Raw genomic sequence first — 17753 nt, 5'->3', positions numbered from 1 at the left:
GGAATAATAGAGAGACACTATTACTCACACTTATATCTATTCTTATTAGTAAGTAGAGAGGTACACAGATGAAGTAATGTAATACCAAACGCCATTCATATGGAGGTTAACCTTTTGTTTGTATTAGTAAGCAATAGGAGAGCAATCAATAAATGCTGCCAGCAGTGGCAACGTGACTCGCCTTGCAAATTGGTCGGGATGTCGTGCTGTGCACAATGAAGGATCGCACTAAGACTCCATACTGATAAAAATGCCAACGAGCAAATACTCTGTGTGAAGAAAGGATGCTATAATTCCATTTTAAATTATTTCAAGATTTCTTTCTCTCACGTCCATTTCCTATGCTGCCTTCCAATTTAGTATGTTAAACTAGAACTCCGTCGCGAAGTTCTTTTAAACAATTACGTGCCAAATTGACGGTGCGCAAAGGAACAAGCATGTTTGGTAGGAAACGAGATCCTAGGGTTTCTACATTTCTTTCTTACAAACTCGGCCTCAGCTGGTGATTTACCCATCCTCTCTCCTCACCCCCGCCCTGTGGTTGCTTCTCAGGCCACGGCACGTGCTCCTGTGGCCGCTGCGTGTGTGAGAGAGGCTGGTTTGGAAAGCTCTGCCAGCACCCGAGGAAGTGTAACATGACGGAAGAACAAAGCAAGAGTCTGTGTGAATCAGCAGATGGCATATTGTGCTCGGGGAAGGGTGAGTATCTCTGCCGGAGCCTGGACTGGATGCCTGCTCTGACACATGGTTTGTATGACAGCAGCTAGCTGCCATCTTTTCCAGACCAAACTTGGCATGGAAGAAAACCACTATGCCCTCTGCTGTATCAAATTGAAGCTTGAAGGTTAGCCGGGTGAAGTTTTGGGTCTAAGAAAATAAAATACCTGAGAGAAGGTTCATGCAGAAAGATCCTCAGCCACTTGTGTGCAAAGTAATTGCTGAATGAAATAGGATTACTAATTTTATAAAGAATAAGGATGACAAAATATACTGGGTGCTGTATACAAATAATAGGCAAAAGGGTGATTGTTGAGCTTATCTCTGAAATAGCACAACCCAGAACTGCAGAAAAGTGATCACAACCATCTGAGATGCCAAAAATTATGACTTTTGGGACTTTTGGGGCTAAATTATATAGATGTCTCTGGAGAAGGGGAGGGTGGAAGTGTGAGAAAGATAGGAGACTAAATATTTAGTTTCGTAAAAAAAATGAAGAAAAAGTATATGGGTCCCACAATTCTGGTGCAATTTTCCTTGACCTAAAAATTACCAACTGTTCCAAGCAACATGTATAGCCTAAGATAAAAAAATAGATAATAATTAAACAAAGAAAAAAAATGCTCTACTAAATGGTTACAACCTCCAAGTTGATTGAGTAGAAGCCATAAACCCAATCAAACTTTTGCCACAGAAACAGATTCAGGGAAAAAGCAAGCCTCCCCTCAATTCCTTCCTGTACACGTGCACAAAAAGAAAAATTGGAACAGATTTTTTCAGAGTAAAGAAGACTAATTGATTAAATTTTGACATCTTGCTTTTGATGTTTCTGTATAGTATTCTTTTGAGGTTTCTTTCTTGAAAGGTATTTAGTTTCAATTTTCTTCAAAAAATACATCACAAATCATTTAGGCATGATTTTAAATATATGTACAAATGAGGGAGAAGTATTATGGTCAAAAATGAAAACCTATAGGTCTATAGAAAAAGTTAAAAAGAAAGAATGAAATTAAGTCTAACTCTTTTTTTTTAAATTTCAAAGTATTGAAATTAATTTCAAAAATATTTGTACCCCCATACAAAAATATTTGTTTTTTTTTTACAATCCTTTGTTACAAGGATCGCTTTTATAACATGCTTGAGTCAAGGTTGTTAAGTGTGTAGTATTCTTGAAGGGACTTTAGAACCTGCTATCATAGTGCATATGGCACTCACTGGCTGCTGTCTTCCTTTTGTTAGTGCCTAGGGAGACACTGGGGGCTTAGGGGGTTCTGGCTACATGTCCGGCAGGTGACCCTCAAGGTACTGGGAGTTAGGGAGCTTCCCAGCTCTCCTCTTCAGCTCCATAGTCTCCTGCAGAACAGACAACCCCCTCTTTTCAGACAAGGCACAGCTTTAACTGAAGCTTCGTTTACCCTCAGACATTTCTGCTGGGTCAGGATGAGCACATAAATAGCTTTCTGAAGAAGGCAGACCAGGGCCACTGAATAGTGTTAACAAAGAACTCTGCCAGTGACACCACCTCCCAGGTGAAGGTGTCTGAAGCGGGAGGTGCCAAAGGTTATATGTCCCCTAAATAGTAGCTATTGCTTTTCCCATCACACGGGCCAATGCTATCAGGTTGAAAGAGACTTTTTGACATAACTTCAAACATAAAAGAGGATGGATGCTGTGACTACCTAGGGTGCCAGGAGGAAAGCTGAAAAATGGATACAAACACGCTCATTTCAATGGATAAAAGCATCCCTGGTTTCCAGGAGTTCCGTGTTCCAGAACTTCTGTTTACAGTGCTCAGGCAAGGAGGCCATGCCTTCAACCTAATGCTGTTATAGCAGGCAGGTGGCACTTAAATGAGTTTAAAGCAATCACTTTGTTTCCTGTTTGTTCTCTCATCAAATTCAATCTAATTCCAAGCCCTAAACAAATCTTCTACCAGTTCTGTTCTCAGGGGGTCTCAGCTCCTGAAAACACCTGCCTTTGGTTGGAGCTGTGTTGGGAGAACCAAAAAGGTGGGAAAAAGAGTTAAAAGGAAGAGACCAAGGGAAAGAATTGGGGAGAAAGAGATTAATGAAGAAAAGCAGGAAAGGAGGCAGAGATGCAATTAAACTGAAGTAGCAGAGAAGAAAAGAGACGTTATCAGACCAGAGGGGAATGTTCTGTGTATAAACAATAATGAAAATGATTAATTTTTTGAATTAGATATTTTTTCCAGACAAAGCTCCTAACATAGAGCTCTAAAGCTTAAATACGTTTTTACTTGGTTTTCCTAAATAGCATTATCACTGGAATAAGGGTGTAAGTTTTTCACAGAAGCTCTGCCAAATTGGGGCCACCCATTCATATTAAAACACTAGTGTGCTTGTTTATATTTGTTTATTTAAAAAATCAGCTAGTGTGTGTGTGTGTGTGTGTGTGTATCTGTTGGGCACACTATCAAATCATGAACACTGTCCATGGGCAGGTCTTCCCAAAGTCACGTCCAATTGCAAGTGCAGGAAGAACACACAGAGTCATACACAGCAGTGTAGTCAATAGCAGCCTGCCATCTCCTAAACTGAATTTCATTCAAAAAGAGTTCTTTTAAGAAATAAACATTCTTATTCATGTTTTTACAGTCTGAGGAGAGATCCTCATTTTTCAGCATCATAAATGTAAAAAATACAAAAAAAAAAAAAAAATAGGTCGACTAAATATTGGCCCAAAGGCATTTCCTCAAAACCAAACCAAACCAAAAAAAAATCTCTATAGTTAATGCCTTTTCAAATTGTTTGCTCCGGGTGATGGAAATATATCCAGAGATCAATGAAAGGGTGAAAGCATATGTGTCTAAGCTATTTGTTTATCCTTCGGTGGGTAGAGAGTCTTAGAGTCTTTAAAGGCAAACAAAAGGAATGTAAAAGCTGCCCCCAGGCTGCTCGGGCGGATGTTCATGTGAGCGGCTGGGCGGTCTGTCACAGGCAGAGGGCAAAGGGGATGCAGCAGTTATTTCCGGTTCCTATGGCGACTAGCCCCCTGCCCAGAACCACCAGAAAAGTAACCCATGAAATAGACTTATGGACCTCCACACGGTGGCAGAAAAGAGAAACCAAATAATGTGTCCAAATAATGTGACTGGGGCCATGTATTTCCTGATAAGTCTCATAGGCTTGTCCAAATCCCATATCAATTTTCTCTAATTTGTCAAGGAAAGCCCTTCACCATGATGATTGCAAAAATTACCCAGAGTCCTCCTCTGATTGCCAGGGCTGAGCAGTGGGCCCGAGCGCACGACTTACTTAATGGCCCGTCCCCGCCAAAACAAGGCTGACACATGCCCTTCCCATGAGCTGAGAATAAAGCCGTCACCTCAGGAGACGATGAAGAAATAGCGTTTTATTTCTTTACAAATTTATAGCCAAGACAATAAATCACTCCATAGAAAAATTTAAAACAAGATACATTGTTGTGACCTTCATAACAGATGGAGTAGTTAGTACAACAGTGAAAACCGCCTGCTGGGATGTCAGGTTGCAGCATTTTGTCAGGCTTGATGAATGAAAACCAAAGTCCAAGGCTGGTAATGGAATGGGGCCGCTAACAAGGCGCCTTGCCCTTCGACTCCAGTTGTTTTTGTGAATAACCAAGAGAGATGAGCTTAGTGGCCAGACCTCCATTACGAAAACATGATATGATGCATTTGGGTTCGTTGTTGTTGTTCGTTTGGTGACTTAATTTATTTGAATCCAAGACTACACAGGAACGTTTTTTGCCTTGGCTACTTCAACCTAGATGCAGGTGATCACCTCTGATAATCCTACAGACTGGCGTGACTGGAAAAACGACATTAATAATCCCCTTAAACCCTCCTAGTACTACTTGTCAGGCCCCACTTCATCCAAATAAGTCCAAAGGACACCCACTCACCCACCCACCACCCACCACCCACCCCTCCAGCACCCCCACCCCATGTCCCCAGAAAAGAGCAAGGGTAAAAGTTATGCTTCACAAAACCAATTGGCAATGAAATTCGTTCATTGGCAGTATGACTATCCAGGCAGACCTGCAGGGCCAAGCAGGAAAGTTTTTGCTGTGAGAGACGTCTTAGATAGGCAGATAGCTAGACAGCAGGTAGATTTAATTAGATCGAAGCCTTAACTGTTGTGTACTACCTGTGTGGTCCAGGGGCAATTCCCTTATGCTTACTGCACTTCCATTCTCATCTTTGAAGGCAAAATTTCATTTCTTTCCCCTTCTTAAGTCCTAAGAATGCTCTGAAGACACATGAGAAAATGTGGCTGATTCCCCGGGGATGGAAGCCAGCAAATAGCCACAAGGGAGACAGGAACATTCTCACAGGCCCTTCTACTGGGAAAGAAGTCAATGGATCAGTGGTGTTGTGGCTATGAACTTACCACCCAGAGCTCCTGCCAAGATGGGCTGGCTGCTGTCAGGGGTGTGAGTGGGTCCCGGCCAGCTGATTTGAACAACTGCTCACCTCTTGGTAGTCGTGCAGCCCATACCTGTCTCACAGAACCTCTCCCTAAGTTGTCCCAGAGAGGGACAATTTGACCCTCGTTACTGATAAACAGCCAGAGCGCTCTACAGGAAAAGTACTATGATAGGTCCTAATAACTATTCACACTACGTTATAAGTAAATGCTATCCATTCCTAGTTTCACAAGCAGTAGAAGAATTTCCTACCTCTAAGATGCATTTGGCTTGGACAAACAGAAAAGAATAACAGAACTGGGAAATGCTGGCCTAGAAAATCTACCGTTTCATGGCATGTGCGAAATGAATCCTCATTTTCATTCTAAACCGTTTCAGGGACTAGTAGACTATTGGAACTGGAACTTACTCATCAAATGCTCTATCCATACATACCATATTAACTTTGGCTGAACTTATGAGTTTTAGGAAAATACTGTAGCCTGAAGCTAAGCATTCCAGAAGCCAGAGCAGTGATTAGAATAGTTCCAGGGCCAGGGGATAAGGCCAAAGATGAAATGTGAGACCTTTTCGTGAATTGTGACGCACACACAAATATATCCTATTTGTAACATATGATTATTGTGGACATATAAAATAATTTACATTTGTTGTAGAAATAATTTTGCAGGGTAAGGAAGATACTATTTAGGAACAACGAAAACAGTCTTCAAATGATTAATCTTCCTCCACTCATGGAAATATAACATTAAATATGGTTCCTTCTGAGGAAATTGCTCTGATAGTCGCATATATCCCTAACCTACTTTATTTTAAAAAGCAGATGAGTGTTGAATATTTTCGTGCTAGAAAGTTGAAGGAAGGTGTTTAAAATTAGGGTAAATAAATTTCTAAAACAAGGAAACTGTGAACCTGGGAGAGCGAGAGGGGACCATCGTTCCTTGCAGAGTGACCTGGGAGAAGCAGTTCCTGGGTCCAGACAAACCCCCAGCCCGTCAGTCACTCATCAGAACTGAACAATGGCTATATTTTGCTCAGGAACATGCAAATCAACCAAGACCCTCAGGAAAACAAGTCAAGACTAAATGAAATTATGCCATCATTAAGCAAAAAGTTAAAAATAAATGTAAACATAATTGTCATGCCGTAACTAATTCTGAGTAGTCTCTGACCTTGAGAAGTGTGACAAGGAATGGAAAAAGTTTAATTTAGCTATCAGGGATTCTTGCAACTAAACTGTAAATATACAAGTTTCCATGACATGAAGTATCACATAGTGCTTAATGCTGAGGACAGATCAACACAGATCCCTTCTTGGTATCTATGATAAGTGTAACTTCATTTTCCTAATTATTTTAATCACCCAGGTTGTGAACTCACTTTTTAATCACTGTATTTCAGAAAGATGCTAATGATTACTTCCTGACCCCACCCACCCCCCCACATATTTTGAATTAACCAAGTCTGGAATTTTGTTAGATATGTCAAAATACTTTTTCTATGTCACATTCTCTTAAGGTGATTTTTGACCTGAGAAATTTAATGACAACCCTCTTTTAGTAAAAGGAAATCACATTTGGAAAGAACAGCCAGCCCAAGGAAATAGACGAAAGGGGAAGTCCTTTTTATTTGCTTCTTTTTCATTTTAAAGTTGTCTTTCCTGCTGTCCTGGAAACAGTTTTGACCTATGAGGGGTTGTTAGCCTGTCATGTAAAGATATTGAGACCGAGAGAAGTTTCTTCTCTTTGGGACACCATTTATTTGCTTTGATTTTATATATACCATTAATAAAATTCTTGCTCAATAACCCAAAATAGTTTTAATAACCAAAGCGGAAGTTTTATTTAATTAGGTAGGAGGATAAAAGAGGGGAAATGGGTGAAGTAGAAGGGAAGGTGGTTGAACCCAGAGCTTCAAAAAGGATGAAGGGCAATTAGCGTTATCCTTGATTATGTAGACAATCCTGAGGATGAGGTCTGTTAAGCCAATAGACACGAATGACCTGTGTGCATTCTTAGCACTTTAATTAGCCACCCAATATGCAGGTGTGTTCGTACTTCAAGAAAATCATGTAAACAAAAATCCAAAATTATGAGCACAATAATCTAGTCGTTATTTTAATTATTACTGCATCCTCATCTGACAGAATTTACTATTCAATTCCTTTAAATAACAGGCACTTTAAAAAATGACTCAATTCAGAAAAAAATACCTATTTTTGAATACCTTTTTGGAAGGTCCTTGGAAGGATCAGCTGCATTCTGCTCTCATTGACATTTCAACCAGACTGGGCCATGGGACATTTGCTCAAGGCTAATTGCAACTGTCTAGATCCATAATGAAGGCTTTCCTGGATGACCTTTACGAATTACAGCAAGTAAAGCTCCCCTCTGAGAAACCGGCCATTCAATAAACTTTTACCTTTGGAAGATAGGTTATTAGGAGCCTATTGTCAGCGTGTCAACGATATTCTATTCTAGATGGAAACCTTTAGTTATACTGTGGTGGCCAGTAATACCCTTTGTAATTTCAGGTTCTTGTCATTGTGGAAAGTGCATTTGTTCTGCCGAAGAATGGTATATTTCAGGGGAATTCTGTGACTGTGATGACAGAGACTGCGACAAACATGATGGCCTCATTTGTACAGGTGCAGTATCGACCTACTCTAATTGTTCTGTGCCACAGTTTGCAATAGAGCCAAATGACATCCATCACACAATGCTTTAGGTGGTTGGACATGGTGGCTTTTGTATAATCAAGGGTCAACTGATAATATGAAGTAACTGTGAAAGGGGAGGTGGGCTTGGGAGTCAGCACTAGCATTATTCCCAGGCGTAGAAGAATACAAAAGCATGAAGCTAAATTAGACAATTATTGGGAAACTTCCACAAGGTAATCTGCCCCTCAGAATCTCGCATATGCAGTTGTATATTGAAAAGAGCAAAGAATTCTCTTGGCAATCATTTTAGTTTGAACATGGTGTAGGGAGTGGAATATTTTTAAGCAGGATCCAGGTACTGCTAGTTGATGTGTTGGCTGTTTTCAGGGAAATGGCTGTGTGTATATATGCAGGAGAGGAGTGGGGGCAGGGTATAAAAGAGGCTCAGCAGTTCAGTAGCCACTGCTATCCTTATTTATTGAGTCTTGATAGGTGGTTATAAAATATATTTGCTTGCCCGAGTTGTAGGGGAAATCGAGGCATGTACATTTGCTCTCCTCATTCTACTTGAAGGTAAAATATGAATATTTGTGTGTGTCATTAAGTCAGACAGTTGCTTTCTGTCCATCCCTACTATGCAAGACTGCTCTTCTAGCTAATTAATTGGCCTGCCTCTGATTATGTCAAGGAGCTTTATGTTTTTCAGTATTTATTCATGAGTCAGAAATAACTTGCTCCCCAAAAGAAAACAAAGACATGACAGGGACGGCCCACCGGAGTCCTACAGGATGGTTACTATCTGATCTGTAGATGGTGGCACCAAATAAATGCCATTAATTGTTGGAAAGATTAGATTTCTCACAGCTTAAGGAGATGTAACAACAGGATCACTGCACAATAAGAAAATCTACCAAGGATGAATGAAATGGTTTTATTATGGACACTTAGACTTTATAACAGCGTATTTAAACTTGGTGCATTTCAATCACGATAATGATTCCCATGTGTATTTTATTGCAGGGAATGGAATATGTAGCTGTGGAAACTGTGAATGCTGGGATGGATGGAATGGAAATGCATGTGAAATCTGGCTTGGCACAGAATATCCTTAACAGTCACTTGGGAGAGGACTGGATCCTTACTTTTCTAGGCCGTTAGAACATATAAATGCAAAGGAAACCATGTATAATCACCACTAGGACAGGTTCAGCAGACCATTGTACGTTTTTCTATTTCTGAATGCCTGAATGAAATCTGGGAACTCATTACAAATGAGTTAAGCAAACTCTGTTATAAATAACACTAAAAAGACTTTTTCTTCTATAATAAACATGAGTGGTTCTCCACGAGGGTAATTTTGCCATCCAAAAGACATTTGGCAATGTCTATCTACCAGCAATTTTGATTGCCACACTGGGTGGGGTGGGAGGGTGGGGTACAGGCATCTAACGGGTAGAGGCCAGGGATGCTTTGAACATCCTGCTGTGCACAGGGTGCCCCTGTGACAAAGGAATGTGTGATTCCAAGTGTCAATAGTGCTAGAGTTGAGAAACACTGTATTACACAGTTGTTAAAAATTCACATTCCTATACAAGAAGGACTATATTAGAATCTAAGGAAAAGATACATTTAACATAAATCAATCAATGAAATTTTTCCAGAATTCACTGTCACTCAGCATCTCTCTACGGGAACAGTGAAGATAACACCTATGAGGTATAATGTCAGGTTGGGTGTGGATCAAGGGAAGAGGCTGGTCATTTTTAGCCATAAAGTCATTTGTCTAATCTCACTTTAAACTTGCAAAAAGATTATCTTAAGATAAAGGAAGAAATTATGAAAAATGTACAATTTAAACATTTTTAATAAATAGTGACAGAAGTTGTTTATACTTTGTGTCAATATATATTTACCTACTGATAATTAACAAAAAAAATGAATTGCTAGTCAGGGATATGCATTTTAGGGTCCTAGAACTAAGGGATCATATTTTTAAGACTAGACAGAGGTTACATATAAAAGAAATCTGATTTTTGATTAATTAATTTATTTCATGGCCTTTTAAAAAGACAATATCTAGTTAGATATCTGATGGGCCTGAAATGCATTCATTCCTCTTAAATAACTTTCTATCTTCTGAGGATACCTTACTGGAAAAGTGGGGTCATGAAAGAAGTCAAGGAGAGATACTGCAATAAAGTGGCACCAATCTCAAAAGCTCAGAAAAGGACCAAAATATCTAGAAATGGCTTAAATATAAATTTCAAATATTCACTCAGTGATAGGAACAAAATGTTTATTTTTTTAATGGTGAAACTTTGCTCTGTATGAAATTCACATTGGATTATGAAATTGTACAATAATTGGGACTTCCCTTACATATTTACAGGTAAATCTACTTAAACACATTAGTTTAGACAACCTTTAATTATTTAGAGCTTAAAAAAAACCCACTTTTTTCCTAAATGTGAATTGTTTTGTAAAATCCTAGAATAATGTAGCAAAATCATTTCCATATTAATTTAAGATGCAAATTTTTACTTGGAAATTTTATTTTAATGATGTACATATTCTAGAGTCATGGCTTGGACTTTTTAAGTCAAATCACCAAAAATAAATATGCATCTGCTGAGTTACTTAAAAATATAATATTGAAAATTATTTTAAGAGAAAAGTTAACTGGTGCTGATTTTTATAGTACTAATAATGTTCTCATAATTTAATAGATTTATAAAACTGTTATCTCTATCCTGAGATTAAGGAGTGCAACCATATTAATTGTATCTCTATTGTTGAGTATGTAAATGGATCTATCCGTTTTGTAAAATGAGGGAAATGTAAGTAGCCAAGAAATGACATAGATTATATTCTTTTTTCTTCTCTATCTAAACATTTGAAGCCTCGGAATAACCTATTGTAATTGTTCAGCAGCAATTTTGATGACTTATTTGATGATGTACAGGCATTGGAATTCATTACCATTTCTAGCCATCATAATACAAGTGACCTTCAGATTACTGTATCACAGTGCTTGGCTTTCTATAAAGGACCAGATAGTAAATATTTTAGACTTTGTGGGCCATATATGTCTCTGTCTTACATTCTTCTTTGTTTCTTTGTGTTTAATACTTTACAACTGTGAAAAAACTAAAAATTCATTTTTGAGCTCCCAGGCCACACCAAGCCAGATGGGAGGTTGGGTTTGGCTTGTGGCTGAAGAGCAGTTTGCTACCTTCTGTGCCCCAGGAGCTGCCCTGAATTCCCTAGGACTCCTCCTATAACCTCAGATGTGGCTTATTTTGTTTTCAAGTCTCTATATGTCGTTACCTCTTTTCATTAACAAAAACTACAACCAACATACAGATCTTTTTTATATTTCCACAGAAGTGTCAGAAATGTCCTCAGCATTCAAGTTTTCTAGGAAAAAAAGTTTAGATACTGGAGAAATTATTAAACCATAAAGTTCAAAATGTGATTTGTCTAAATTTTTGGACAAAGGTGAAAATATGTTAGAGTCAGCTATGTTCTGGGGTTCATTTCGTGACAAATTATAGAACCACAACTTAATTATAGCATAAGTCACATAGTATCGAAACTCTAAGGAATGCTTTTTCTTTGAAAACAAATAGTTTACTTGTACTTCTTTCCATCTGTTATAATTGTGTGTGTGTGTGTGTGTGTGTGTGTGTAGTTTTGACTGCAGTGATACAGAGATCAATATATTTATTAAGATGTGATTGAATTTATACTTTTCAGATTGGAAAAGATAAAATTAACGTGGTCACGTGTACAGACATAAATTCTAACCTTCTTAAATGTGATTTTGTACTTTAACCTTAGACTCTAAAATACAAACTCACTCTAAATAACAAGCAGAGCAAAAGCAAACTTGTAACGGGTGGGAAAGAAAATAAGCAAATCTCATAGGTTTGTTCATGTTTTTAGGAAGTTGCAGAGGGATTAATGTCAATTGGAAGGGATGCCACAGGTTTTCAGATAGTGTCAACACTAGCCCTGCTTGTTTGGCAATCCAGCACTGAGGAATTCCTCCACAAGGACTTTTCCAAAAAAGTCAACCAAAGTCCTAAGACATATGAGGAGAATCACTACACCCATTGCTTTTCTGGGCTCCTTGAGCTTATCTGGATTCCAGCAGCTAATTGGAAGGAATGGCCTCTACCATCTCAAATGCAAATACCATCTCTGACAGACACCGGAATTAGATGAGTGAAAATCAAGAAAAAAGAAAAAAATATATATATATGTATAAAACTCAGCCTTAGTTTGCAGAGTCAACTGTCAAAACTTTGAAACCCTTGGTATTCAAGAGAGCCAACAGGCCCTATGTGTCACCTTATAAGCTTAGAAACCTCAGCTATGAAATGTATGTTACTTCAAAGCAACACAATTTACATTCTAGATTTTGATACGCCCATATTTTGAAAAATAATTAAGCATTTAGTTCAATTGCTATCCCTTGATATAGCCTTGCGATGAAGTGAAATTGAAAATAATTTCCAATTCTTTTTATCTTCTTCTAAATTGGATCTTAGTCAATCTGGTTTCTTGTTAGGGAATTATCAAATATTAACTATCCCTGTAATATTAGGGTTACAATTTTAAATGAAGTGATCCATGCCTAACTTAAAGAGCAAGAAGTTTTTGTTCTTTTGTTGTTGTTGTTTTTTAAAGAGAACCAACTCTGATATTGGTCATCCTGAAAAAACAGCCATTTTAGTACTTTCAGTATTAATTAAGAAAGTGGTCAGGTATGATAAAGAAACTCTGTTTACTCTCCAAGAGGCAAAGAATTAGAAAGACTGGAACAGGAGGAATCTCCAGGATTCATAATGAAATAGTGCTCAGTTCCATTTTGCTCTTTACATAGGGTGGACAATTTGCATGTCTTCTATAATTTTTCCAAGTAAAGTGGTAGCAAAATGTTTTAGAATGTAAACTCATTAGAAAACAAAAAGGATGTCTCTTGAAATATCAAAACAATTAACATTTCTGAGCATTGTTGAAGGATTGGCCAAGCAATCAGCTACCATAACAAATCAGTAGAAATAACCCTCCCGTACCAGATATGCATGCAGAAGGAATGAGATATTATAGACAATGGACATATGCACATAAGGGTACAAAACACACAGTCTATAAATACAAATGAATTCCATCAGATTTACTATACAGAACATCAAGAGTGACAGATTGCACTTACTTAATAACAGCAAACTTAATTTCTGAGGAAAGAAAAAATGGTGAAGTCTTATCCCGGAAGAATAGCAAGAGAGGTATCATCAAAGAGCTAAAATTTTCTTTGGCATGGTAAAGGGGGAAATTGAATTTACCAACTTATTTACATGACATTTTTCTATATTTGTGGGTGATGCAATGCCATTTTGTTACATAAAGTTTGTTGATGATTTTTAATATGCCTTCATATAAATATTTTATTCAAAATGTTGTATTTGTAAATACAACAAATGATATTAAACACATAAACTGTACAATGCAGACAAACTCTTTGTATGCAAATTGAGTAATACATACCAACAGTTCTTGATATACAGGTCCTACTGCATGCAGTTCATCAGTGCTGTCCTCTTCCCATGCAACAGGTGAGACCAGACACAAAATAAATGACCTAACTAAATTACAAACAACAAGGACCCCTCTGCAATATATCTAAACATATATTAGAAGAGAGTATTTTGACATCCATTCATAGGGATAAATGCCCTTATAGACAACCCATATAAAAAACAAAACAGAGGTGCACATTTACATAAGTCTGTCATTTACAAAAATAAATTTTGTTTTAATTTAAACAATAAACAAGCTTGCAGGGGGAAAAGAAACCAGCAAGTAGAGCTGGTTATCAGAAACAAATAGGAAGGGGCTGTTGGTAAAGGTGAGTATGTCTGTGTGTGTGTGTGTATTGGTGTAAGCAGTGTCTAGAAGCCCATTGGTTTTACCAGTAAATTATTCATATTAATAGTCTGCCACATATTATGGGGTATATGTCTTCCCTAAACAATTAGTTAATGGAATTCATGTATTTTAACTTATCCTGTTAAAAGCAATAGGCTTAAAATGGCGTAACACCAAATCGAGAATGGTCAAAAGAATCATTTCGTTGTATTTGTAATTTAGCATCATTGACAATAAATCTACTCAAACGTTATGCTAACTTTTTATTTATTCAAGTGGAATCCAATATGAAAATGAAATAAGCATAAACAGGTAAATTTATACTAAACCTTTAATCAGCTAAGCAGGCCAAAATTTTTTAATGCTGGGCAAGGGCTGTCATGGAGATTTATGAAAGCAGTGACAAAATAATTTCCCAATAAATACAGTGCAGATGGGGAAAAATGGCAACTGGGTCATCCTTCCACATAGAAATAATAACAAGAGGCCAGTACATTGATCCCACATATGGTTTTCTATAAATGAGGTTCAGTTTGGTCTCAAATAACTCTTCTGAGAAGAAAACATTGAATTTTATTAGGTGTACACAGAGTTACCAAATATATTTCCAAACCATTTAGTATTAAACATTTTGAAACTCTTTATATCCAATAATGAACATTTTGCATGGAATCTTCACTATGTAATCAACTATTCATGGCCTTTCTTAGTAGTTGTCTTTCCCTAAGCTCAGAGTTTAAGCAGTATTAAATTAGAAAGGAAATGAAGAATGCAAAAGGAAACAAAAGCGAATGCATTGAATGGACCCAAATCTTGATGTTTGAATGTGTTGGTTTGCCTTTATTTGTATCTAGGATAATTCAACAGACTGTATTCTGAGATCATGGCAAGGCACCTCTAACCCGGCCATTGGGCAACACGGGGCCCAAATCGCTGAGTTAGGGGTATGTACTGGTGAGATACACAGTACCGGACTCAGCATGCTGAGCTAAAAAAAATATTTTTTCCTAATATGTCCAGTTTAAAAACTTGTCATTAAACACCAAAAATATTAAAGTCTAATTTATAACTAACGTTTGCATTGCTGCTGCAGAAAAGAACACAACAGCCGCCTTGCCCATGCTCTGCTGAGTATGAGTGGAACGCAGCCCAAAACGGGGGTGGCATTGAGTTTGGTTCATTAAAAACAGGAAGGAGTATATCTGAAATGGACTTAGGTAGCGCAATTCTTGTGGGTTGTAATTAGTGGTTTCTCTCTCTCTCTTTTTTTTTTCCAAATAATGAGAATTAATAGATGAAAAATGAACCTTAATCAGGCCTACAAGGCCTACAGAATTCTTTGGACCCACTTTCTCAAAAACCAGTGGGTCTTGCTCGCTGGGCAAGGCAAATGTTACCATTACCAGTAAGCTTGTGATATGTATAAAACACACACACACAAAGAAACTATAGGGGGATGTCAAACACGTATCATAGAGAGCTTCCCATGGATTGTGTTTGACCCTTTTCCCACCCAGGCAATGCCAACCTCAGGAGCACAGTATCTGCTACTGGATAGAGCGTATATGTGTGTTTAATCGATAGTGTGAGCCAGAGACAACAATCTTAATCTTTATAGATGCGATTTATAATAATAGATTTAGAAGGCTTCCTGATTCCCTGATTGCTCTCCCAACTAAGCCAACTGCAACATTGAAGATTTAGAGGAACACAATCCCTGCAAAAAGGTCACAGACAGTGGAGCAAGCAGCCCTGTAAAAATGGGAAGAAGAGAAATCCATAATAGCACAGGTTTACAGCGTCTAACTAGAAATTTACTCAATATTATTTGTGTGCTACAAAATCGAACTTAAACACATGGATTTCGCTGAAACAGGACTCAAAAAGGATTATGGGTAGCTGTCAGCAGGCAAGGTATCGAGTGTACTTGTGAAGTATGTCATTCACATGAAGTGTCACAGTCACAGAAAAGATATTAAAAAGGCATTCCATATCTGGTAGGGCATTCCATGGTCTGAGTTTAGCTGGTTATCCAGGTGTCTTCTTGTTGTGGGGGGTGCAACAGATTGAGATTTATCCACTTGCAACAAAGAAGTTCGGAGACAGCAGAGAGCAAGCCTCAGCTTGCTGCCAGCTGCTCTTCGGCCGCGGGAGCAGGAGTGTCCGGTAGGGATAAATCACTCAACTGTGCTCAGGACGAATAAGTCACAACACCTGTGAGGATCTGGCTATGTCGTCTTACTCTTGTTGACTGGTTTGCCTCCGTTCATGATGGCAGACGCACTTGTGCTTTTACTTGGCGTCACCCCAGGCTTCGGGACCGTTTCGCCAACATCATGCAAGGATGGTTCTCGGTACATGGCAACTAGCGATGGGAAGAAAGGAGGGAAGGGAAACATTGCCTGGTTAGGTGCAAGAATAGCCCATCCACACATGCAGCTGGCCCATTTCTCTCAGCATCTGGCCCATTTCTGTTTTCCCTGAAGTAAAGCAATACTATTGACAGGGGATTCCTACTTTAAAGTGGTAATTTCCAACCCACAGACAGGATATTACTTCCTCCACATTCTCTGATTTACATACCTAAATTATGTACATGGGTGACATGGATTTTTGTCTAGGAAAGAAAGTTTCTACAAGAGCTATGGCCTCTTCGTGGAACTACAATGTCACACACACACACATGTGCACACATAGGAACTAGAAGGAAATGGCAAGCATTAACCTAATCCTAGTTGTACAGAAAGGAAAACCCAGATTTCAGATTTACACAAACAATAACAAAGAACTCGCTTCCTTTAAGCCAGGGCCTTCTGGAGATCATTGTCTCAGCTTTCTTATCATTGTTTTGATTTTCTCTCCTGCAGACATGGAAAGAGAGCCTTGAACAACTGAAGGCAACTATGTGGGATTTTATATTTTTTGTGCCTCATTTTCTGGTACATTATTAAAAAGCAGCAGAAACACAGAATGGCAGGGCAGCAACTGAGACTGATGCCTGAGTAAACTTTGAGGACTTCTCTGTATAGAATCTGGTGATGTAATCACAATAGTTCATGTAACTCTTTGGAAAATGATTTTGGAAATGCTGGGAAAGGGCATGCCAGAGTTACAAGTGGTTGGGGGAAACCAGTGAGTTAAAGTTATCTGCCATTAGAAATGCCAGAGCATTAGAGCTGCCCAAACTCCTTTATAAGTTTTTGCAAGTTTAAGGTATTTTATGAAGAGCCCTTTAGTTTACTTAGGATGAAGTATCATATGCATTTTCTGTGTTCAGGGTGGTAGAATATTACCGTTTACATCAATGCACCATTTGAAGTACACATACTTGAAAGTACAACTATGTATCGGGCCTATAGTAAATGATTTGGCAAGGTAGTAAAAGGAACGGATTATATCCTTGAAGCACATGCCAATCTCTCACTCTTTCTACTACTTAAATTAGGAGACAATAGGATCAAAGCATTGATCTTGCTTATCTATATATAGAAGAGATATGAATGCCCTGGAATATCAATAACTAAACCAAGTACCTAATTTGTCCTAACTTTTCCAATGATATAATTTATATCCTGTATGGGTTTTGAAAGTTTGAAATTAATTTTCCTGTATCAAGTAAAAAACGTGGTAACCTTTATCAATATAGCACCTACGCCCTTGTTTTGGGAGTACTTCTGTCTGCTAATTATTTGAAAATATGATGAAAATACTGTTTCTCTTTTCCTCATATATAAATACACACACTCACATACACACAAAAGTTCAACACATGATTCAGAGACCAAAAGTATCATTATCATACCACACCATTAGAGTCTCAGATACTTCCCAAGGGATATACAAAAGAAGTGGTTTACAAATTTTACCTTAGTTAAGTAGCATAAAGGCCCTTTTGGTTTTCATTACATTTATGCAGCTAAGGTAAGATTTTAGAAGTTTAGTCAATTCTTAACTGTCTATACTCAAAACATAAAGTTAGTCAAATAGGCAAAGCAAGGTAGCAAATAAACCATGG

At 38.1% G+C, this 17753-nt stretch overlaps 2 protein-coding genes across 3 annotated transcripts in view; one reads left to right on the top strand and one right to left on the bottom strand.

Annotated features, from left to right (window-relative positions):
* The window catches only part of ITGBL1 (integrin subunit beta like 1), a 221181-nt gene extending 212222 nt beyond the window's left edge, over window positions 1-8959 (top strand). Inside the window, exons 9-11 of the mRNA XM_012751850.3 lie at window positions 553-699; window positions 7679-7792; window positions 8825-8959. Of these exons, the coding sequence (XP_012607304.2) occupies window positions 553-699; window positions 7679-7792; window positions 8825-8916 (353 nt within the window). The 3' untranslated portion in view covers window positions 8917-8959. The remainder of the gene's footprint in view (window positions 1-552; window positions 700-7678; window positions 7793-8824) is intronic.
* The window catches only part of FGF14 (fibroblast growth factor 14), a 649836-nt gene continuing 640797 nt past the window's right edge, over window positions 8715-17753 (bottom strand). For both annotated transcript variants that reach the window (XM_012751851.3, XM_012751852.3), the window contains exon 5: window positions 8715-16103. In XM_012751851.3, the coding sequence (XP_012607305.1) occupies window positions 15967-16103 (137 nt within the window). In that variant the 3' untranslated portion in view covers window positions 8715-15966. The remainder of the gene's footprint in view (window positions 16104-17753) is intronic.

Source organism: Microcebus murinus, chromosome 13 (genome assembly GCF_040939455.1).
Source record: "Microcebus murinus isolate Inina chromosome 13, M.murinus_Inina_mat1.0, whole genome shotgun sequence".
In the NCBI taxonomy this organism is placed as follows: Eukaryota; Metazoa; Chordata; class Mammalia; order Primates; family Cheirogaleidae; genus Microcebus; species Microcebus murinus.
Note: the sequence above shows the minus strand (reverse complement) of the source record. Positions and strands in the feature narration are given on the sequence as shown.